Source organism: Phyllobates terribilis, unplaced genomic scaffold, assembly GCF_046119375.1.
Source record: "Phyllobates terribilis strain yellow unplaced genomic scaffold, ASM4611937v1 Scaffold_4__5_contigs__length_816908805, whole genome shotgun sequence".
In the NCBI taxonomy this organism is placed as follows: domain Eukaryota; kingdom Metazoa; phylum Chordata; class Amphibia; order Anura; family Dendrobatidae; genus Phyllobates; species Phyllobates terribilis.
Genome location: NW_027362764.1, coordinates 569,238,164 through 569,262,789, shown reverse-complemented (window position 1 = coordinate 569,262,789; position 24,626 = coordinate 569,238,164). Strand labels below are relative to the sequence as shown.

Here is a 24,626-nt window from a genome sequence, read left to right as displayed (position 1 = left end):
GTCCACCAGCCTCACTGCCAGTCCAGTCCGCCTGCCTGACTACCAGTCCAGTCCTCCAGCCAGCCTACCTGGAGGCTCCTGCTTGTTACCTACCATGCCTACCAGCCTGCCAACCTGGAAGCTCCTGCCTGTTATCCGTGATGTCTGCCGGTCCGTCTGCCCGAATCACCCGTCAGCCTGCCTGCCGTGCTCTTCTGCTGTACTGGTCAGTCCCTGCCTTCTGACCCGTGGAAGTCACCTGCTCTCATACAAGGACAGGTCCAGAGTAGCACCTGGTCCCTCTGCTCGGTCCTTCCCTGGTTCACGGAGTCGATTGAGCAGCCGTGCGACCTTGGTCAGTCCGAGTTAATACCTAGTTACGCCCCTCTGGTCCGTCCTTGCACCGCAGCACAGAGATTCCACCACCTGGATCCGTAACACAAGGATATACTGGAGAATGTAATGCTGTCACATGGTTAGTGTTGAGCATTCCGATACTGAAATATCGGGTATCGGCCGATATTCGCGGTATCGGAATTCCGATACTTAATTCAGATACTTTTACAATATCGAATACCGGAAGTTCCCATAATGCCTGCGCTCTGCAGTGTCTCTGAAGGATGACAAGCTGGATGGCAGCGCTCAGCTGAGATCCAGCCTGTCATCAGAATGCCATCCCAGCGTGGGAGAATTCTCCTGATTGTTTAAAAGCCGGCGGGCGGTAAAAAGCCGCCGGCTTTTAAACAATCACACGGCCCCATACTGCTTCCCGGCAGCCTCCCACCTCGATCCTCCGCTCCTCTCGCCACCTCCAATCCCAATCGTAAGTTAGGACCGGGCGGGGAGCACAGCACCAAGGAGCGGGGAGCGAAGGACCCGGGTGGGGAAGCCGGTAGAGAAAAGACTTCACCGCCGGCTTTACCGTTCTGTGCTGCGCTTTCCCGCCGGTTATTTCAAATGAACAGCTGAGGTATCAGGTGATGCCGATCAGCTGTTCATTTGAAGTCGCCGCGGTGCCCTCAGAGGGTTCATGTGAGTTCATGCTTGACTGCATTGCATGAACTCACATGAACTTTCCCACGGCCGCATAGGTCAGCCTCACGTCCCAGACCGGTCATGATTGGTGTGTGTGGGTGTCTGCGAGTGTGTGCGGTGACTGTGTGATGTCTGCGGGTGTGCGCGATGTCTGTGCGATGTGTGCGGGTGTGCGCGGTGTCTGTGCGATGTCTGCGGGTGTGCGCTGTGTCTGTGCGATGTGTGCGGGTGTGCGCTGTGTCTGTGCGCGGTGTCTGTGCGATGTCTGCGGGTGTGCGCGGTGTCTGTGCGATGTGTGCGGGTGTGTGCGTGCAGGCAGACATAGGCCGATGTGACACTACTACTCCCATCGGCCTATGTCTGTCCCCCGTCCACTCCTGCCAGCAGGATCAGCTCGATGGGAGCAGTAGTTCCCATCAGTCTGATCCTGCTATTTAAATTGCCCTACTGTGTCCCCAATAAATGTTAAATACATGTCATTGGTGGCCAGTGGTTGCCTACAATAAATTAGTTCATACATTACCTGTCCCCGCCGATCGCCACCTAAAATAAAGTAAAAAATAAAAAACTACACCTATACTCACCTACTCACCTAGACACCTAATTCCCCGAAGCCATCGATCTCCTGTAATAAAATATAAAATAATAAACCACAACCTTATCCTTACCCCTCCGTAGTAGTCCACGAGTGTCCCACGAAGATCTCCAGTTCAGAGCAGCCACATAGAATGTGACCGCTCTGAACCGCCGCCGCCGCTAGAATGACGGGGCGGTAAAGCAGCCCCGTCACTGCATAAGCGGGTTCACCGGAGTTCAGGCAGCGCAGCTCCGGTCAGCTCCTTTACGGCCCTGCTGTATCGTGATAAATTCCCACGGTACAGCAGTGCCGTAAAGGAGGTCTCCGGAGCAGCGCTGACTGAATGCACTCCGGTGACCTCAGACGTGTTCCTGGCAGCGTGAGCTTACAGCAGCCATGCACAGCTGTCACCATCTCCAGATGTGACAGCTGTGCATGGGAGATCAGCGCAGGAACGTGGACAGGTAACTATTTTTTTTTTTTAGTAAACTAAGAATTAAATAAAATGGTGTGTTTTATTTCAAATAAATTATTTTTTTCTGGGTGTAGTGTGTTTTTTATTTTTAACACTTTGTAGGTTAGTAATGGGGGTGTCTTATAGACGCCCATCATTACTAACCTGGGCTTCATGGCAGCTGGCGCTGACATGAACCCCAGCCCTATTACCCCTTGCCACTGCACCAGGGCAGCGTGGAAGAGCGAGGCTAAGTGCCAGAGTTGGCGCATCCTATGGATGCGTCATTTCTGGGGCGGCTGACGGCTGGTGTTTCTAGCCTGGGAGGGGGCCAATATTCATGGCACCCTTCCTGGGCTATTAATATCAGCCCCCAGCTGTCTGCCTAGCCTTTGTTAGCTATTAAAATAGGGGGGACCCCACGTCATTTTTTTGGGGGGGTCCCCCATTTTAATAGCTAGTAAAGGCTAGGTATTCAGCTGGGGGCTGATATTAGTAGCCTGGGAAGCTCCGTGGGTATTACCCCCTTCCCAGGCTTCAAACATTTGCTCCAGCCGTCTGCTTAACCTCCGCTAGAGACTAAAATTATGGGGGATCCCACGCCAATTTTTTTTTTAAATAAATCCTTTATTTTAACACTAAATGACATTTGAGGTGTTAATAAAGATGCAGTCCCTAAATTATTATTTATTTTTTTATTAATTTTTCCCAAAAATTTTGACGTGGGCTTTGCTATATTTTTGTATGCCAGCCAGGTACAGCATCCAGCTTCTATGAACGCGCCATTTTCCGGGGTGGCTGCGGACTGCAATTTGCAGCGCAGGGGCCCAGAAAGCTTGGGCCTCCCTGCGCTGCAGATTCCATCCCCCAGCTGCCTAGTTGTACCTGGCTGGACACAAAAATAGGGCGAAGCCCCACGTATTTTTTTTTTAAATTATTTCATGAAATTCATGAAATAATTAAGAAAAAAAGGGCTTCCCTATATTGTTGTGTCCGGCCAGGTACAAATAGGCAGCTGGTGGTTTGGGGGCAGCCCGTTCCTGCCTGCTGTACCTGGCTGGACCCAAATATAGTGCGAAGCCCCACGTCAATTTTTTTTTAATTATTTCAGGAAACCCCCAAGCCCCCAAACCACCAGCTGCCTATTTGTACCTGGCCGGACACAACAATATAGGGAAGCCCTTTTTATAAAAAATTATTTCATGAAATAATTAAAAAAAAATTGACGTGGAGCTTCGCACTATATTTGGGTCCAGCCAGGTACAGCAGGCAGGAACGGGCTGCCCCCAACCACCAGCTGCCTATTTGTACCTGGCCGGACACAACAATATAGGGAAGCCCTTTTTTTCTTAATTATTTCATGAATTTCATGAAATAATTAAAAAAAAAAAATACGTGGAGCTTCGCCCTATTTTTGTGTCCAGCCAGGTACAACTAGGCAGCTGGGGGCTGGAATCTGCAGCGCAGGGAGACCCAAGCTTTCTGGGCCCCACCCGCTGCAAATTGCAGTCCGCAGCCGCCCCGGAAAATGGCGCGTTCATAGAAGCGCCATCTTCTGGCGCTGTACCCAACTCATCCAGGGCCCTGGTGCGGTGGCTCACTGGGTAATAAAGGGGTTAAGGCCAGCTTGGCATTATCAGCTGGCCCTAAGCCCGAAATTCATGGGGTCACGCCAATATTAGACATGACCACCATGAATTTCTAGTAAAGTATTTAAAAAAAACACAACATCCAGAATAAAGTCCTTTAATTGAAATAAAGACACAATTCTTTATTGTTCTAAATTAAACTATACTTACCATCACGCCCATTCCAGCTGAAGCCAACGATCTCCTGCAATAAAAGAAAAATAATAAACCAACATCATCCTTACCTTTCCATGGTTCCCACGACAGCTTCAGCTCTGCTATCTGGGCTGACATCAACCCCAGCCCTATTACCCCACTGCCACCGCTACAGGGCAGTGGGAAGAGCAAGGCTAAGTGCCAGAATTGGCGCATCCTATGGATGCGTCATTTCTGGGGCGGCTGACGGCTGGTGTTTCTAGCCTGGGAGGGGGCCAATATTCATGGCTGCCTTCCTGGGCTATTAATATCAGCCCCCAGCTGTCTGCCTAGCCTTTGCTAGCTATTAAATTAGGGGGGACCCCACGTCATTTTTTTGGGGGGGTCCCCCATTTTAATAGCTAGTAAAGGCTATGTATTCAGCTGGGGGCTGATATTAGTAGCCTGGGAAGCTCCGTGGGTATTACCCCCTTCCCAGGCTTCAAACATCTGCCCCAGCTGTCTGCTTAACCTCCGCTAGAGACTAAAATTAAGGGGAACCCCACACCAATTTTTTTTTTAATAAATCCTTTATTTTAACATTAAATGACAAGTACAGTAATCAACACTGTCACTGTACTTCATATATATGTGACTGACATGTTTCTATCTATCTAATCTATGTATGATTCTCTATTCTTTCTATTCTAAATTGTCGGGTACAGATGCTGAATTGCCGGCCGGCTTTCTTAAAGAGACGGTGCATGAAAACACTATTATTTTTTTAAATAAATCCTTTACGCTAAATGACAAGTACAGTAAGCAACACTGTCACTGTACTTCTTATATATGTGACTGACATGTTTCTATCTATCTAATCTATGTGTGAAGCTCTATTCTGTCTGTTATAAATTGTCGGGTACCGCTGCTGAATTGCCGGCCGGCTTTTTTAAAGAGACGGTGCATGAAAACACTATTATTTTTTTTAAATAAATCCTTTACGCTAAATGACAAGTACAGTAAGCAACACTGTCACTGTACTTCTTATATATGTGACTGACATGTTTCTATCTATCTAATCTATGTGTGTTGTTCTATTCTTTCTGTAGTAAATTGTCGGGTACCGGTGTATGCCGCTGATGAATTGCCGGCTTTTCGCATAATACATTCTACATTATTCTTAGTTGTTTTACTTCATGTAGAATTAACCTACAAGGAAAGAAAGGGTTTATTTTCATTCCGATATTTGTGTCCCATTGACTTGCATTGGTTTCCGGTATCGGAATCGGCGATATCCGATACTTTTTGAGTATCGGTCCGATCCAATCCGATACGATATTTCCTGATATCGGAAGGTATCGCTCAACACTACACATGGTAAAACCAGAGTAGGTAGGAAATGGAAATTCCAGCAAGACAATGATCCTAAGCACATATCTAATTTAGCCAAAAAATTGGTTAACAAAAAAAAATGTTCGCCTGTTGCAATGGCCAAGACAATCACCTGATTTAAACCCTATAGAGCACCTTTGGGATGAGTTAGGGCGACGAGTTGGGGCCCATACCCATAGCAATAAAGATGAATTGTTTGCAGATTTGCAAGTAGAATGAAGTAAGATCCCTCTTTAATGCTCTAGTGACTTCAATGCCCCATCAGTATGGTGCGGTAATTAAAGCAAGAGGTTATGCTATAATATACTTAGTTATGGCACTGTAAACAATGAATTACTCTCTAGTTTGTGATCAATAAATAGTGTACGCAAAACTTTTGGCAGTCCGTTTTCTTTAATTAAATGACCATACCTACAGTTGTGCTCAAAAGTTTACATACCCCGGCAGAATTTTTGCTTTCTTGGCCTTGTTTCAGAGAATATGAATGATATCAAAACAACTTTTTCTCCACTCATGGCTATTGGTTGGGTGAAGCCATTTATTGTCAAACTACTATGTTTTCTCTTTTTAAATCTTAATGACAACCAAAAACATTCAAATGACCCTGATCAAAAGTTCACATACCCCGGTTCTTAATACAGTGTATTGCCCATTTTAACATCAATGACAGCTTGAAGTCTTTAGTCTGGTACTTGTGGATGAGGTTCTTTATTTTCTCAGATGGTAAAGCTGCCCATTCTTCTTGGCAAAAAAACTCCAGTTCCTGTAAATTCCTGGGCTGTCTAGTTTTTTTGTTATCATTCATATTCTCTGAAACAAGGCTAAAAAAGCAAAAATTCTGCCCGGGTATGTAAACTTTTGAGAACAACACTATATTCAAAAGCATTTTGGTTAAAATGAAGGTCTTGCATCATGACAACTTCACTCACTTTCAATTCATCACCAAGGGAATGGCATCACAACAACCAGACAGAAGTATTCACAGTTTTGAAAAAAATGCAAAACCTTTGGACGCTAGTGTATCACCATATATTCTCTATGGGGCTGCCGGAAAAAGCAGAATGCAGCGCTCGGCAGCCTCCCAGGGAATGAATAGAGCACAGGTCACCAATGTGTACTGCTGCTCCATCTAACGGGGATAAAAGTTTCCTGTTGTGCCAATCAGTGTAGGTCCGAGTAATCAGACCCCCACCGATCAATAAGGTATGACTTATTCTGTGAATAGGAGATAACTTGTTTTCACTGGACAACCCCTTTAAGTTTTCCATATAGGAACAATACCTTAAGATATACATTAAAGTCTCTTTAGATAATGCTAAAAAATATAACTTTCATCTGTAAGAAACCTATTTTAAAAGTGCATTTTTTTTAAAGATTATCTTCCCTCTAAAGTGATATTAAGAATTTCCATTTAACAGTCCCATACCTGTGATAAGTCAAGATTTTCGATTGTTGTGGGTCACTGTGCTGATTCACCCACCAATCATTAAAATGAAGAGACAGTAGCACTTAGCTGAGCGATGTACCTCTTTGCGGGTGTCCCTTACTGCCCCTTAAAAAGAAGAGTGAGCAGATTCATGGAAAAGACCATTTTTTGTAGCGTGAAGAGCCAAGCAGAACCAATCAGAGTCAAAGGCACAGATCTCAGCTAACTACTTTTGAGTTTGATTTCACGGATTGTGAGGGTCTCAGAATCCAAAACCCCACAAATGAAAACTTCAGATATTTCAAACGTTTTAAAAAATATTAGGTACCTCTTAGTTGGAATATGATTGGCTACCACTTACAACTACTCTTTCTTTCAAAGAGTTTAAACACATTTCCCTAATTTGGTGTTTATAAGGTGTTTTTTTTACCATTGCTGTTTGCACTTACCATTTTAATAAATACTCATGTCACATGGATAAAAAAAAATACTATATCGTCAATGCAATAATGTACAGTATGTTCTACAATGAGTATGAACTTGAAAAATACTGTGTGACCTCTTATCATTCTTTTCGACAGAAATCTATTAGCTACACGAATTGAAACCATCAGATTTCATATCTTGAAAACATTTTTTAAAGTGCAGCTGGTTACAACTTATACATGGAAAAATGACAAGAATATTTATGTATTTTCTGTAATCTATTTGTTAACCCCTTTACCCCCAAGGGTGGTTTGCACGTTAATGACCGGGCCAATTTTTACAATTACTCTGGAACGCTTCAACGGATCCTGCTGACTCTGAGATTGTTTTTTCGTGACATATTGTACTTCATGATCGTGGTAAAATTTCTTCGATATCACTCGCGTTTCTTTGTGAAAAAAATGGAAATTTGGTGAAAATTTTGAAAATTTAGCAATTTTCAAAATTTGAATTTTTATGCCCTTAAATCAGAGAGATACAGTACAGACCAAAAGTTTGGACACACCTTCTCATTTAAAGATTTTTCTGTATTTTCATGACTATGAAAATTGTACATTCACACTGAAGGCATCAAAACTATGAATTAACACATGTGGAATTATATACTTAACAAAAAAGTGTGAAACAACTGAAAATGTCTTATATTCTAGGTTCTTCAAAGTAGCCACCTTTTGCTTAGATGACTGCTTTGCACACTCTTGGCATTCTCTTGATGAGCTTCAAGAGGTAGTCACCGGAAATGGTCTCCCAACAATCTTGAAGGAGTTCCCAGAGATGCTTAGCACTTGTTGGACCTTTTGCCTTCACTCTGCGGTCCAGCTCATCCCAAACCATCTCGATTGGGTTCAGGTGTGGTGACTGGTGAGGCCAGGTCATCTGGCGTAGCACCCCATCACTCTTCTCCTTGGTCAAATAGCCCTTACACAACCTGGAGGTGTGTTTGGGGTCATTGTCCTATTGAAAAATAAATGATGGTCCAACTAAACGCAAACCAGATGGAATAGCATGCCGCTGCAAGATGCTGTGGTAGCCATGCTGGTTCAGTATGCCTTCAATTTTGAATAAATCCCCAACAGTGTCACCAGCAAAGCACCCTCACACCATCACACCTCCTCCTCCATGTTTCATGGTGAGAACCAGGCATCTAGAGTCCATCCGTTCACCTTTTCTGCGTCGCACAAAGACACGGTGGTTGGAATCAAAGATCTCAAATTTGGACTCATCAGACCAAAGCACACATTTCCACTGGTCTAAAGTCCATTCCTTGTGTTCTTTAGCCCAAACAAGTCCCTTCTGATTGTTGCCTGTCCTTAGCAGTGGTTTCCTAGCAGCTATTTTACCATGAAGGCCTGCTGCACAAAGTCTCCTCTTAACAGTTGTTGTAGAGATGCGTCTACTGCTAGAACTCTGTGTGGCATTGACCTGGTCTCTAATCTGAGCTGCTGTTAACCTGCGATTTCTGAGGCTGGTGACTTGGATAAAGTTATCCTCAGAAGCAGAGGTGACTCTTGGTCTTCCTTTCCTGGGGCGGTCCTCATGCGAGCCAATTTCTTTGTAGCGCTGGATGGTTTTTGCAACTGCACTTGGGGACACTTTCAAAGTTTGCCCAATTTTTCAGACTGACTGACCTTCATTTCTTAAAGTAATGATAGCCACTCGTTTTTCTTTACTTAGAATTTGTATTATGGCAAGAAAAAGCAGCTAACAGTCTATTCAGTAGGACTATCAGCTGTGTATCCACCTAACTTTTGCACAAAACACAACTGATGGTCCCAACCCCATTTATAAGACAAGAAATCCCACTTATTAAACCTGACAGGGCACACCTGTGAAGTGAAAACCATTTCGGGTGACTACCTCTTGATGCTCATCAAGAGAATGCCAAGAGTGTGCAAAGCAGTCATCAAAGCAAAATTTGATAACATTAGGTCATCATATTGAATAAGTTGTCATTAGTCTTGAGCGCAAGTGCTCGCTACTTGAGTTTGCATCAGGTAGACGGGTATGCACCATGTATCACGGGTGCTCGAGTGACATGCTCAAGTCCCTCGCTTGCATGTTTCATGGTTATTAGACACCCAAAAAAAAACATGCGGGGATCGCTCGTGCATGGCAGGCAATCCCCGCAAGTTTTTTTTGGCCACGAAGCATATGGGGCAGAGACTCGAGCATGTCACTTGAGCACCCGCGATTCCCAGTGCGTTCCTGAGCACTCGATGCAAACTCAAGTAGCGAGCACTTGCGCTCAACACTAGTCGCCATATCGTCATCCTTTTTTTTTTTTTACTTTTGAAAAAAATCCCAACCCCATCGCAACCCTAACCCTAACACAACCCTAACCCTAGAGTTTATTTTTTACGCCGTTCCTCGTGCGATATAAGTGATTGGACGACTTTATTCTTCGGGTCGGTGCGATTACAGCGATACCAGAATCATATCGGGTTTTTATGATTGACAGCTGTCACACACTAAAAGATGCATTTTTTTGCAAAATTTAGTTTTTGCATTGCCATATTTAGAGAGCTATAATTTTTTCATATTTTGGTCGACAGAGTCATGTGACAGCTTGTTTTTTGCGGAATGACTCAACGTTTTTATTGGTGCTATTTTAAGGTACTTGACATTTCTTGATCGCATTCTATTCTAATTTTTGGGAGGCAGACTAAATAAAAACCAGTAGTTCCAGAATTTTTTTTATGCTGTTCCATGTGTGGTAAAATTGATAAGGCAGCATTATTCTGTTATTCTTCGGGTCAGTACGTTTACAGCGGTACTACATTTATATTGTTTTTCTATGTTTTGGCGCTTTTACACAATAAAAGCTATTTTATAGAAAAAAATATTTTTTTGCATCGCTTTATTCTGAGAGCTATAACTTTTTTATTTTTCGGCTGATGGAGCTGTATAGTGGCTTGTTTTTGGTGGAACAAGATGACATTTTCAGCGGTACCATTTTTATTTATATTCGTCTTTTTGATCGCGTGTTATTTCATTTTTTGTTTGGCGGCATAATGATAAAGCATTGTTCTTTGCTTAGTGTTTTTTTTTATTTTTTTTACCGTGTTCACTAAAGGGGTTAACTAGTGGTAAAGCTTTATAGGTCAGGTCGTTCCGGACGCGGCGATCCCAAATATGTTTACTTTTATTGTTATTTTCGCTTGTTTTTTTTCATAATAGTTATTGATGGGTACATTATATTTTTATTTTTGGTGGATTATTATTATTTTTTTTTTTATATTTTTACAATTTTTTTTTTTAATTTTTTAACACTTTTTGGACTTTTATTCTGTGTCCCAATCTGGGACTTTCACTTTTTTTATTCTGATCGCCTGTATAGCACAGGAATGCAGCACCATCCCTGTGCTATACAGGCTGTCAGTGCTGCACAGGGAGAAGATAGTTTGGTCATGCACTGCGCATGACCAAAGAATCTTTCTGCTGTCTGATAACCCGGATGCTGTCATAACGACATCGGGTCATCATCGCAACATCTGGGAAGCCGCAGCAGACAGCGCTGGAGTGAGTATTCCGATCACCTCCCCTTGCCACCGCAATGCTGCGATCGACTTCGATCGTAGCATTGAGGGGGTTAATGCGGGACCGCTCCCTGCACATAGTACCGGGTGTCAGCTGTGACACCCGGCGGCAATCGCCCCGCACCGCTTGTGTGCGGGCGCAATTGCCATATGACCTAATAGTACGTCATTGGTCCAATAGGCCCAGGTCACCAAGACGTACTATTAGGTCATACGTCAGAAAGGGGTTAAAATGTATCTACAAAAATTATCCTGCATTGATTGACTTGTTGGTATCACAGTCAGTCCTGAAGCAAATTGAATGTCCCTTATTATTATCTGGGGTCAGTAGAGACGTCAGGACATAATAGACATAAGATGTGGAAAAAGAAAAGATTAATATTCACCTCACCGTTCACCTCCACTGCTTGCTCTACCCAATATGGTCCTCAGCACATCTTCCTACCACCGCTGCATGCTGACTCTTCACAATAGGCTGGGATTTTCGGTCACAGAGTGCATGTGCATTTCAATGTGCATGTGCAGAGACGTCCAAGGTCTAGTCCCGATGTTGTGCCACAACTTTACAACATGCACTCCAGGCCAGGACTTCCAGCCACAGGACTGACCCGCGCCATGTCGTGGCCGGAAATCCCGGCCTAGTGTAAAGATGCACATGGCGGCAGGAACAAGATCTGCTAAGGGCTGTATGGGGGAGAGCGAACAGGCTGGAGAGGTGAGAAGTGAGAGAAGTTTATTTTCTCCTTTTCATGACCCTCTGCAGTTAATAAAAAAGGCATCCAGTTGGCCACCATTTTGCTGAACTCAAGCAGAGTGAATTACAAAAGTCCGCATTCTTAAGAATAGAGATTTTTGTAAAATTCAAATAGAATTAATTTCCACTCTAATAAATTCACCCAACTCTAGCGGACGCTACGTGCATTGGCAAAACATATTTACAGTATAGTCTTGAAGAATTGCTTGAATTGTGTGGACAGCTAAAAAAAAAATTATCAGCATTTTCTAATACTTTCTAACAGCAGCAGCTGTAGATATCAGTGGTAACCCACATTTTCTGAAAATGGGCAGAGCTATTTGTGAAAAAAAACAAATAAAAAAGAAGTTTACATTACAGAGTTACAGACTTAGATATTGTTGGATTGACCATAAATGTAGTTTGCTAGTGTAATTACTGTAGTTACATAAGTATACAGTATTTACTTCAAATAACATTATGACTCACAACCTGCATTAGATTATATTTTATGATCAATAATTAAAAACATTGCAGATATATAGTAAATACAGTGAAAATTTTGTTAAAACTCAAATCTGTTTCTACAGAGTTTTTTTATACTAGTGACACAACTAAGTGGGTGTTTTTATATAAATTTAAGCATACAACAATATATTGAACTATTAAGCAGCAGACTTAGAGTAAACATTTATTTACAGTTTAATTGACAATGTTATGTATGGTTTGTAAAGTAACGCAGAAACACTAAAGTTTACTACATTAATAAACTTACAATATACATTTTAAAAACATTTTCCACAGAGTTGTGAGTTACAAGAAGATTGAAGCTGAATAGCTGAACAGCGGAAATAAATCAATATTTTGTTTCATCACGGGGCTAGATGAAAGAGGTATTCTTAAGTTATTAAATTGCTTTACACAGCTACACAGCATGAAAATAAGCAATTTTGCAATTAACTTGATTTTTCTATCTCCTGCAATGAGATCTTTTCTCATTCACAGTGTACAGCTTGTTTCCATGGAGCCCAGCCACTAGTCCCTGCCCAGACCTTGGCCCAGTGTAAGCAGTTGTTACATTTCAGGAGGATTAACACCCCAGTGACCTCTCTCCACCCCATTGATTTCTATACCGCAGTTGTTAGCTGCTCAACTCTCTCCCCTCCCTCTCAGTTTCTGACATGCTGCTGTCATAAATTTTTGCAAAATGATTGGTCTCACTTCCTGGAGCTGTGTGCTTGTTCAAATGCCCTGTTATTTCTATGTGTATCTCTACATGTAAATATATATCAGAAGAAAAGCAGGCAGCACTCCATTAATATTAGCAAAAGTGAGGACTTTATTCGCCCATCAAAAATGGTGGCAACGTTTCGGCTGAACACAGCCTTTTTCAAGCAACGTGTAAATATAGTGATAACAGTGTAGACTCTGAAAAAACACGAAAAGCTGAATGTGTTACAGCAGAAATTGGAGTGAGCTTTATAGCTCTACTAAGGGTTCGCTCCCACTTGTGATGCAATCGGATGAATGCAATCTGATAAAAAAAAAATCGCCCCAACGTTACCGTATGGTGCAGGTCACGTACGCAAATTTGATCGCACACACCCATATAAGTCTGAGTGTGTGTGAAACATCACACTGCACTCGGATATCACCCGAGTGCAGTGTGATTCCCGTCGACGCCGGCAACAGAGGAGATTGAGAAATTAATTTCTCGGTCTCCTCCGCAGCTGTGCTGTGATTCTCTCATGTGAGAGAATCAGAGCACAGCACATGGACACTCGGCTCACCCTCGCATCAGATGGGATACGCTAGTGGGACCCCGGCCTTATACTACAATTCAACAGATCTGTCACTCAAGGTGGAGTACCCACCCTGCTAGAAACCAGGAAGTGAGGAGACTGTAAGACTGTGTGCCGACAAAGCGATGAGTTTATGGTGAGTTTTTAATGCTGCATATTCTCACTGCATCAAAAATGCAGAGCCTTACAGTTCCAGCAAAGTGGATGGGATTTATCGAAATCTCATGCCCACTGTGTCTTTTTTACACAGTGCAAACTGACCTGCGGTGTGTGTTTCAAATCTGCAACATGTCAATTTCTCTTGCTGAGTTTAATGTGAAGATTTTTCCCATAGACTTACATTAGATATGGAAAATCCGCAGGTACAAAACGCACTAAAATAACACAATGAAAAAAACACGTAAGTAACCTAATTTACTTAATAGGTGCAGAAAATCTGCAACGTCAAAAACTCACCAAAAGCTCACCATGGGAGCGTTGCCTAAGGAGAAAAAAGAATTGAGTTTTATAACAATGCACAGCTAAACCACTGTGTTTAATTAAACAAGGAAACCCTTCATTACACTGATTGATGGGGGCTGGAACCCCAGAAATAATAAAGGAAATAATAAAGGCTTATTATAAGGACATGCAATGAAATTTAAGAAAACTATTTTAACAAAATCTAAAAAAGTGTTTCAAACCCACTCAGCTTTTTAATATCTTGTGTTTTAGATTAACATTGTAAAATGTTTTCTTGTAAGCGGTTTATTTTCAAGTCTGCAGCTAAGGGCCGAGGACTTAGGGAAGGAATTAATTTGAAGCATATACTTAATCCAGCAGGTGGTTGAGGTAGAATATATGGTTAGGATTCAGCAAATGTAGCTACATAATAACAGATGGAAACTAAAATTGATTTCACCTGCAAATAAGGAAGTTAATCCTCAGCATCAAGTAAACTTTATTTATAAATAAATAACCGTTAAACTTTCTATAACAAAACATCAAAAAAAAAGGTCACATGTAAGGGAACTTTATACTTAACATACCTAACTACATTTTAGATTATATGGTGCTTCACGTTGTGCTCAATAAAAATAAGTTGTTTTTTTCTAGGTACAGTTCAAAGACACAAAAAATGTGGTGACAGCTGCTCTAGCTATAGAGTTGTCTCCTGCCCAGGGGTGAACATACAGATTGGTGCAACCTGTGCAGCCACACAGCCTAAGAGGTAAGGAGGCCCATTAAGGCTGTGTGCCCACGTAGCGTTTTTCAAGCGTTTATGCTGCGGAATTTCCGCAGCGGAAACGCTTGTAAAACGCTAGGTAATCCGCACCCCATGGTCCCCAAGGAGATTCCGCATGTTCTATGCACATGCTGCGGATTTTTCCGCAGCGTTTATGCTGCGTACAAAAATCCGCAGCATGTCATTTAATTTTGCGGAAGTGCAGCGGAACTCCCGCCATTGACTTGCATTGAGACGCACAGAAACCGCGACTGTACAGTTTTACAAGCGGCTTCTATGCGTCTCTATGTGCGGATGGTACCCAGTTCTGGAGGAGAGGAGACTCTCATCCAGACCTGGGTACCATTGTACCTGTAAAAAAAGAATAAAATAACAAATAAAGTTTATACTCACCTGTCCGGCGTCTTCTCTCTGAATGCCAGCAGCGCTGAAGGACCTTCGGTGACGTCACAGTCATGTGACCGCAGGCCCTTCACCGCTCTGTCTCGCGATATGCCGGCAGCCGGGAACCAGCCAGGAAGCAGCGCTGCAGCCACGCCGGGGCCTCGGGGGTGAGTATAGCTTTATTTGTTTTAATTTTTACGGTTCACACTGTATAAATCCATGCTGTTTGCATGGATTTATACAGTGTGACCTAGTTGTCAAGCACTTTCCAAGTGATGCTATCGCCTGGAAAGCACTTGTCAATCTGCATGCGGAAACGCATGTGGATCCGCATGTATTCTGCAGGAAAAACGCATTTTTTCTGCCAGGGAGATGCAGAAATGCTGCAGAAATTTTCTGCTTCATTTCTGCATCGTGGGCACATAGCCTTATGCCTCCAAAACAGGTGGAATTGTGCATTATGATGAGCTATTTGACTTCTAAGAGCCCATATATTATTCTTCTGTGTCAACTACTGCTTCTCGCTTCCTTTTTTTCTTCAAGTGTTGTCTGCTCCCATTTTTTTTAACAAATATATAGTTCATTTGAAAGAAAAATTTACAATAAAGAAATTTGATAATTAGCCCCCTTCCTAAGAAATTATGAAAAGGTACCAGCTTCTAGACAAAGTTTTAGGTTCAAGTCCTAGCAGCAGACAGTGAACTTTTTTTTTATTATTATCAGTTGTCAAAGTCACATACCAAACTCAGATGTCAGAAGTCACATATCAAAGTCAGTTTTCAGACAGGGTATTTAGCCTCAAACTGACATAATTCTGATGTTTGATTTTGATATGTGATCAAGTCCTAAAATGGACACTGTAAAGGGATGAATTAATCATTTCCTCTATGCAAGGAGTATTTTCTCCAAAAATCAACACTTAAAATTTTGAAGAAATTAACAAAAGGAGCAAGGCCAAATGTTGTACAAATTTAGTATTTTGTAAAAATGGTGTAAGTTGTTCCTGCTTGAGCAAATCTAGTTTTCTGGCACGTGGCGAGCCAAATCTATTATGAGGCATGGACTTCAGATGGCACACACACTCCAATGGCCTCTTGGCTCATTACTAGCTTAACAACAGCCAGATTCAGGAGTTCGGCTTAGTTTAATTGAAACTGTGCATACAGTAAATGAAAAATCTAGTTTCGCAGTGCCATGCCATACCATTACACACTGCAAACCATAGCAACAAGTCTGTCAAACATGACTCATCTCAACTCTGCATACAGTCAGTGGCGTAATGATCGCAGTTGCAGATGGTGCGACCGCAACCGGGCCCGTGCGGGAGGGGGAGTCCCATCGGTGCAACCACATACTACAGCTGGATGTGCATCTGAGAATACACATGCAGCTGAATTATATCTCGGCACAGAGGCCCTACAGTTCCTGCACTGCAATATACGCCGCCAGTCAATCAGAGGCCAGCAGCTTCACTGAAGTCAGCTGCCAGTTGCACAAGAGGACACCTTGCGGCGGGGGAGTGGGGGAAGGAAAGTAGAATTGTTTATTTTGGTTTATGCATTAAACAGCGGCAGGACGGGGGGGACATATATACGAGGATGGAACCAGGATGGGGGACATCTATACGATGATGAGTCCAGATAGGGAATTTATATATGAAAATCGGGGACATATACAAGGATGGGTCCAGGATGGAAGACTTACAGGTGCATCTCACTAAATTTGTGTTTTCACTGGCTGTAAGCCATAATTATCAACATTAACAGAAATAAACACTTGAAATGGATCACTCTGTTTGTAATGACTCTATATAATATATGAGTTTCACTTTTTGGATTGAAGAACTGAAAGAAATTAACTTTTTGATGATATTCTAATTTAGTGAGATGCACCTGTATATACCAGGATGGGAGAAATCTAAGCCAGGATGGGCCCAATTGGGGGACATATATACCAGGATTGCAGACATATATAACAGGATGGGCCACATATATACCATGATGGGGGACATATATACCAGGATGGGCCCAGGATGGGAGACATATAATAGAATGAGAGTAATGTATACCAGGATGGAAGACATCTATACCAGGATGGGCCCAGATGAGAGACATATATACCCGTATAGGAAACATGTATATCAGGATGGGGGACATATATACTTGGGAGGGGCTCAGGAAGATAAGTGTAGGATGGGGGACATTACTACATAATGGGGGAGGGGAGCAACACGTATGCCCATATATCTGACCAACATGCAGGGGGGGAAGGGGCCGGGTGCATATTTGGCACCAGGCTTATCGCACTTTAAATATGCCACTGCCTACAGCTAAATGGAGTAAAGGATTAGCAGCAGTCATGCCATGCCATAACACTTCTCTTTCAATTGCAAACAGACTGTTAAACTTTAAGTAAATTGCCAACTAACTGAAATTAACTGTGCCTACATCAAAGGGGGTCTCAACTTATGCTGAATATTAAAAATTCAATACATTTAGGATAAGAACTAGTTTAAAAACAAAATGACCCTGATATGACTTTACACAAATGCTTACTTTATCCTAGATCAAATATTTTGTCGGTTTGAAATGCTGATTACGTTATCCAGATGTACTTTTTTTTTTTAAAAGGTAACCTGTTATGTTAACATGTAATCTAATTAATGGGAGCAGGTTACAGAGCAGCAAAAATGTAACAGATTGATATACAGAAATGTGAAAAAAATCAGAATAAGGCCATGTTCACATGTTCTGTATTTGGTCAGTATTTTACATCTGTATCTGTAAGCCAAAACCAAGATTGGGTCAAAAATGAAGAAGTGGTGACGTGTTTCTATTAGACTTTTCCTCTGATTGTTCCGCTCCTGTTTTTTATCTTACAAATACTGATGTAAAATACTGATCAAATACTGAACATGTGAACGTGACCTAACTTGCAATAATTGGAACTTAAAGGGGTATTCCTATCTCCAAGATCCTATCCCAATTTGTAGTGGGTATAATAATAAGAATATTAGCAAATACCTCCAAATAGAAATGTAGTATAGTTTTACTGATTCGCTATGTCTCTTTCCTCATGTGCAGGGCATTGCAGGACCTTAGGTATCCATGGTTATGACCACTGACACAGTGACAGTTAGTTAGCTGGTTGCTAGTGGTCGGAACCATGGATACCTAAGGTCCTGCAATGCCCTGCACATGTGGAAAGAGACGTAGCGAATCAGAAAAACTATACTACATTTCTAATTGGAGGTATTTGCTAATATTATTATTATTACACCTACTACATATTGGGATAGGATCTTGGAAATAGTCTGCTCCTTGTACAGTCTTATAAATCCCTAAACTGAGAATGAGAATATTTAGATTAAACAGCATGCAAGGGTTTTTATTTTGCATCTTTGCACTTCCCCCCACCTGATTGTTTATCATGCTCTCCACTCCTCTTGCATTGTACTTACCTCAATGCACTTCGATCCCCTGATTTCTCCTCCTCAGACTCCATCAATTTCAAATTTCACTCAGCTTCTTTCTCCTCTGTCCTCTGGTAACAATAACTGATGCATAAGCACAGCATCACATGACCAGCTAGCCCCAAAATCATCTCTGCATGCTGTGGTAACAGTGTGATTATCCTTTCCTCCATATTCCCCTACATTAGCGGGAGGCTGAACTGTGATCACCTACATTATAACTGTGTGACACTATCACAGTTGATGAAGATTACATAGACAAACTGTGTAAAATTTTTGGTCCCATCTGAAAGCAACATAAAGTAGGGTCAGAAATCCTGATTCCAATGTCGGTTCACGTATTGGACTTCTTGCTGTAATTTTGATGAAACAAAGGTTTATCTGCTGCAGCTCTGCTAGTCCTCTCACTGATGAGCGTCTGCTATGTAGTCATCAATATTCATGAGCTCTGGCTATCCCTGCCCCCTAACCATTCACTGATTGGCAGCCTTTTCCCTATACATAGTATAGATAGAAAACTCCAAGCAATTATGTGGACAGGTTTAGAAGAAGCACATCATTGAAAAGACTAACAGAGCTGCAGTAAATAAAACACTATAAACATTATAGCAAGAAGCCCAGTGACACATTACTAGAATCAGGGTCTCTGTCTCATTTTTATGCTGCTTTCAAACTGAAAAGCATAAATCTGGTGACAGATTTATTTTAAAATAACTAGAACTGGACTTGTAGATGAATTTTCTAATGGACCTTGACCAATGTTGGTAGAACTCTTTGATTTACAAAAGCAGCCATTATGGGTTTTTTGGTGCTCATGATAGTAACACTAATGACCATGGTATGTTTCCAACAAATACACCAGAAACCTGACATTTTACAAGACCTAAAAAAAGGGTTGCCACATGCAACCACTTTACAAACCTGATTGGTTAAATAATCCATACCACCTGTAATAAACTATCATACAAACAATGAAAATCTATTTCCACAAATTGACAATCTTAATCTACAACTTCATGTATATATATTTCCCATAAAATGTAGCTTTAGGAAAAATATTTGCAAAGCAAAATGTGCTAATAACGCTGTTATACATTTTAGTAGTAAAATGATTTATTTTATTTTCTTTATTGTTATTATAAAGAATCTTGATAATAGAAAACATCCAAAGGCTAACATTCTGACAAATGGGCCAGTGATGCAAATCTACATTGAATAGATATGAAATGTAGCAAAAATACATTTTTATCATGCAGTTCACTTAATTTCCATTTAAAGAAATTAAAGTCTATGGTAGCTAGCAAATAGATTTATATTTTATTGTATACTCTGCATTTCAAGTCTGCTTTTTTGAAGCACAATTGTTTGCATGCCAATATTAAAATACTGCAATAGGTTAAGAAAAATAAAAACAAAATACATTTTGGTGCATGTGATATAGTTAAATGTAAACATTTTTTAAAAGATTTTTTATTATTATTAGTGCTGTCATTAATTTTATAGTCATAACAGCCAATATAATGATTTACTGGAGGGTTTAAAATATTTAAAAATAAAAATCTGAATAAATCTAACAGTCCCAAAAAATCAGCTGAAATCTGTTCTTTGTCCATCTTGAAAATGTATTTGAATATTTTTGTCAACAAAGTAAAGATAAAACTTCTAAAATAGCTTCTCCAAAAATAAAATTCAGTTAATCCAGTAGGTAGACAGACTTGCTGCCTAAGCGTTTGAGTAAGCCAAACTAAATTGCCATAATAAAGCAATTACAGTACTGACATGCCATCAGCAAGGAAAAAAGATCTACCATAGCCGAAAATGAAGTGCACAGCTATCTTCAAAATAATCTATCTCATTTCATATTAAGTGTTTAAGACGGGCTATTTCAAAGTTTATTAATACAGTTTGGCTTCAATCATACATACAGTTACAATCAGATGTTGGTGACGGTTATCAATACGTATGACAACTGTTGACACTGCAGATCTTTGGATATTGGCAAGCTCCATGTAAAACAGCATATTCCGGAACTTTGTGTGAATAAATCTCAGAGTAAACTTTGCTATAATTGCATTTGTGCCTTAAATAGTTGTGTCATCTAGATCATCTTCTTCAGACATAGCATGTGACCTGGAGAGCATCAACAGTTTTTCTTTATTAGTGTACTGCCTCTTAAGATGCACTACATGTTCTGTGCTGGTACCTTCCAAGGGAATGTCTATGGTTTCGGAATCCTCACATTCCTCCTGGGTTTTATTGGCTGAGGTGTCTATAGATTCAAAGGAGGTTCCTGCCTCCTCCAGATGAACATAGCCCTTATTGCTTGATTGGTCAGACCCTGAGCTCTGCGAATCTCTTCTTATTAATGGTGCTGTTGTAAAAGTATCCACAAGAACTGCAGGTTTCGTTTTGCCAAATGGGGAGGATCTCACCAAAAGGCTACAGTCTAAATCTGTGCTACTTAGAGATTGGCTACCCAAGTCTGACAGAAGACCAGGTGACATAGGTCTCCTGAAGTCTGGCAGACAGCTTGTGCTCTGACGCCTTATGGGTAGTTTTCTATGGGCTTTGGGAATTTCCCAATTTAAGTCTACATGGCTAAAATTTTTCAAACTCAATTCGATATCTCTGTTCTGTACTTCTTTGGCACGTTTACCTTCCCCGCGTTCTTCCTTCTTTTCCAAGAGACAGTTATCTAACTTCACAATGGGCAATGTAAATGCACTAAGGGAATGGCCAACAATGGAACTTGTGCTGCTTCTATCCCACCTTAAATCAGGTGATTCAGAAAGAGAATAATTTTCATGCCCCCTCCCAGAAATCCTGTCAAATGGTAATGCAGAGTTTGACCTCTCCCTGTAAATACTGTATACGGCCTCATCCATATTGGAGTTCTCTGCTGTATGACGATGTACCTTTGGAGAAGACGTCCTTGTTTCCCTAGGATTCGGAGGGGAAAATGTAATTGTACCACCAAGAGCAGAATGCCAAGAGCTCTTAGCTAACATTGCAGCTCCAAAAGAGTCTCCACCAGCTTTCCCATCCATGCTCCGTGATTGCACATAATTTACAAAGCCATTTAGTGGAGCTCCATCCTTACATTTCATGCCATGAACATCAATCACTGTAGAGTAGAGATCTCTCAGGTTAATAATCTTAGTTTTCTTGTCTCTATTTTCATGCAGAACTGCATTTGCACAAATAAATAGAAATATTCCAATACCCATTATTAGAGGGCCAAAAACTTTAAGATTATCTGAGTGTAGGTATCCAGAAAACAGACCTGCAAGAAAACCAGAAGACCCAGAAGATGTTTTCTGCTGACGGCTTTTTATGCTTGTGTTATTTTCTTTGAAGGTATTAGCTCCTTGACTGTTGTGATGGCTCCAGGATAGGTTTCTGTTAGCAGTGCTTATATTTGTATCCCCTGATGAAAATTTGGCTTTATTCGTCCCTGGACTTCCATGATAAACTGTATGACTTTTTGGCCAATATCCCATAACAGCCATGGCAATTCCAACAAGAAGTACTAAAATTCCACATAACGCAATTAACCCAGAAATAGAACAAAGTTTAAGTTTTCCTTTCACTACCACCACATCATTCTTGCGTTTCTTTTTTGCTTTCCGCTTGCGTTTTGGAGTTTGACTTTTTGTTCTAAGAGGATCCTGTTTCCGTGCAGAGATCCTTAACAGACCTCCAGTGGCGATCATGCCGGCCTCAGATCTCCAGATAAGCTACTCCAGCTCCTGTAGATTAAAAAGATATATACAGTAATTAAAATAAATAAAATATAAAACACTGTAAACAATAAAAATATTCTACACTGTGTGCAAATTATTAGGCAGGTTTGTATTTTGACCATATCATTTTTTATGCATATTTTTCAACTCCAAGTGTAGAAACTTGAATCCTTATTGGATGAAGTAGATCAGATGTATTTGTATAATGAAGAAGGATGTGTCCTAAGGATATCAACTTCCCTTATCAAGGTGTACAGATTTATTAGGCAGCTTGTTTTCCCCAGGCAAAATGGGCCAAAAAAACTGGCTCTGAAAAAGTCAAAAATTGTTACAAGTCTTAATAAAGGCATGCATCACTCTTGAAATTGTTAAGATATTGGGGCGTGATCACAGAACCATTAAAAATTTTGTTACAGATAGTCAACAGGGTCGCAAAAAATGTGTTGAGAAAAAAAAGACATACATTAACTGCCAAAGATTTGAGAATAAACAAATGTGAAGTGACTAGGAACCCACTACCCTCCAGTGCTGTCATATTTCAGAACTGCAACCTCCCTGGAGTGCCCAGAAGTACAAGGTGTTCAGTGCTCAGAGACATGGACAAGGTATGGAAGGTTGAAATCTGACCACCACTGAACAAACACATGTTGAAACATCTAAACAGGCCCTAGAAATATCTGAAGGAAAATTTTTCAAATGTTTTATGGACTGATGATATGAGAGTGACTCTTGAACGATCATATGGATGGGCACATGGTGAAAACAGTAATGGGCACACACCTCCACCTCGACTCAGATGTCAGCAAAGTAAAGGTGGAAATGACTATGGGCTGGTACTATTAAAGATGAGCTAGTTGGACCCTTTCAGGTTGAAGGTTAACTCAAAATTGACCCCCAAACTCATGGCCAGTTTTTAGAAGACACTTTCTTCAAGTAGGGGTACAGGAAAAATTTGGGATATCTCAAGATAACCATGATTTTTATGTTGGCAATGCTCCATCGTATGCACTGAAGTAATACACTGCTTGGCTAGCCAGTAAATGACATAAAGATGAAAGAATAATGACATGGCCACCTGCCTCACCTGACCTAAATCATATAGAGAGCTTGCGGGCCCTTCTTAAATAGGAGATTTATGGTGAAGCAAAACAATTCATTTCCTTGAACATTGTCTGGGAGGCTGTGGTTGGTGCTGCCAAAAGATTGATAATGAACAGATTAAGAAACTGGCAAGACTCCATTGATGGAAGGTTTATGACTGTTATTGAAAAGAATGGTGGCTATATTGGTCACTAATATATTTTTTGAAATGTCAGAAATGTATTTTCATTTTTGTACAATTTGAGTTGCTTGGTTATTATTCTCACTTTAACAGATGAAAATAAAACATTGGGATGGGAAAATGTATGTTTTTCATTTAGAGGCATAATAATTCTGCCCACATAGATATTCTCCTAAGAAAGACAAAACCTCATTTTTACTTTCTTAAATATTCAGATGTCAGGTTTATTACCATTCTGGATTAACCGATAGCACTGTAGTTGTTCAATAATAAAATTAATCATCAAAAATACAAATTGCCTAATAACTGTGAGCCCAGTGTATGGCAGTCTATCATATTACATATACAAACAGCTAATGTGACTACCTACATAGTATCGCATACTGTTTGAAAAAAAGCAAGAAGGCAAGTGTCAGAGCTGTTCATGGGCTTTGTCCTTGGAAGCCAATATTCTGTTTTTAGACATTGATAAACATATTTTAAAGGGTAGCAAAACTTTACAAAACCTTTTGATATTTTACAGTCATTATCAGTAGTGTTGATTTTTAGGAGTCCCTACTACTTGATCAAGGAAGAGACTGCAGCACTTAGGTTATTCCTGAGTACATGGAGAGAGATTAACTGGCACAATAGAAAGTCTATAGGTCTGTACACTGCTCCGCTTGAGCCCAAGGATATGTTTGCTTCTAGCATTTCTTTTGAGCCATCAGTGGGATCTCGATATTAGACTCGATCAAAACTAAAGAACAGTTGCTATAATTTATAATATTATTTTAATATATGTCACCTGTTAAATCTAATACCAACTATCAGCATGTTACAGAGTGTCAGCTTGAATAAGGAGGGTAGTTAAACCTCATGTGAATGAGATTTATTTATTTTTTTCAAAAGGACAGGTATCATGGCGTTAGATAGCTGCATGACTTGTTAATATGAACTGTCAGACATTTTTATCAATCTCTAAAGCTATAACATTGTCTTATAGAAAAGAAGCACACATACACGCCAAGACCTTCTGCAGAGCTTGTGCCTATTTTGCAGTTCTTTTTAGCCCTGTAAACATTTACCATGGTTCCTGTGACACTTTAATGAGTAAGACAAAGGCATCACTCAAACTGACAGTTATTATATAGTGCCAGAACTTGTCTTTGCAGCACTGTTGAAAAATCTGTTCTGCCAATACCTTTATATGAGTCAACTAGCAAGAATGAAAGCCTCAGCTGTTCCCACTGTCAATTACATGGTAGGCTAGAAAGTAGTAGTCCCATTGGTTATACCTTTTGGTCAACTTCATAATACAGCAGACAGTTCAACTACTTTTTACATTGGACAAGTCC

General features: G+C 40.8%; 1 protein-coding gene across 2 annotated transcripts in view; it reads right to left on the bottom strand.

Annotated features, from left to right (window-relative positions):
* Nucleotides 1-19,429: 19,429 nt before the first annotated feature.
* Nucleotides 19,430-24,626, bottom strand: part of TMEM200C (transmembrane protein 200C) — a 136,517-nt gene continuing 131,320 nt past the window's right edge. The window contains exon 2 of one of the 2 annotated variants that reach the window (XM_073679066.1): nt 19,430-22,013. In XM_073679066.1, the coding sequence (XP_073535167.1) occupies nt 20,346-21,977 (1,632 nt within the window). In that variant the 5' untranslated portion in view covers nt 21,978-22,013 and the 3' untranslated portion in view covers nt 19,430-20,345. The remainder of the gene's footprint in view (nt 22,014-24,626) is intronic. The other variant, XM_073679065.1, reaches the window with a different exon arrangement.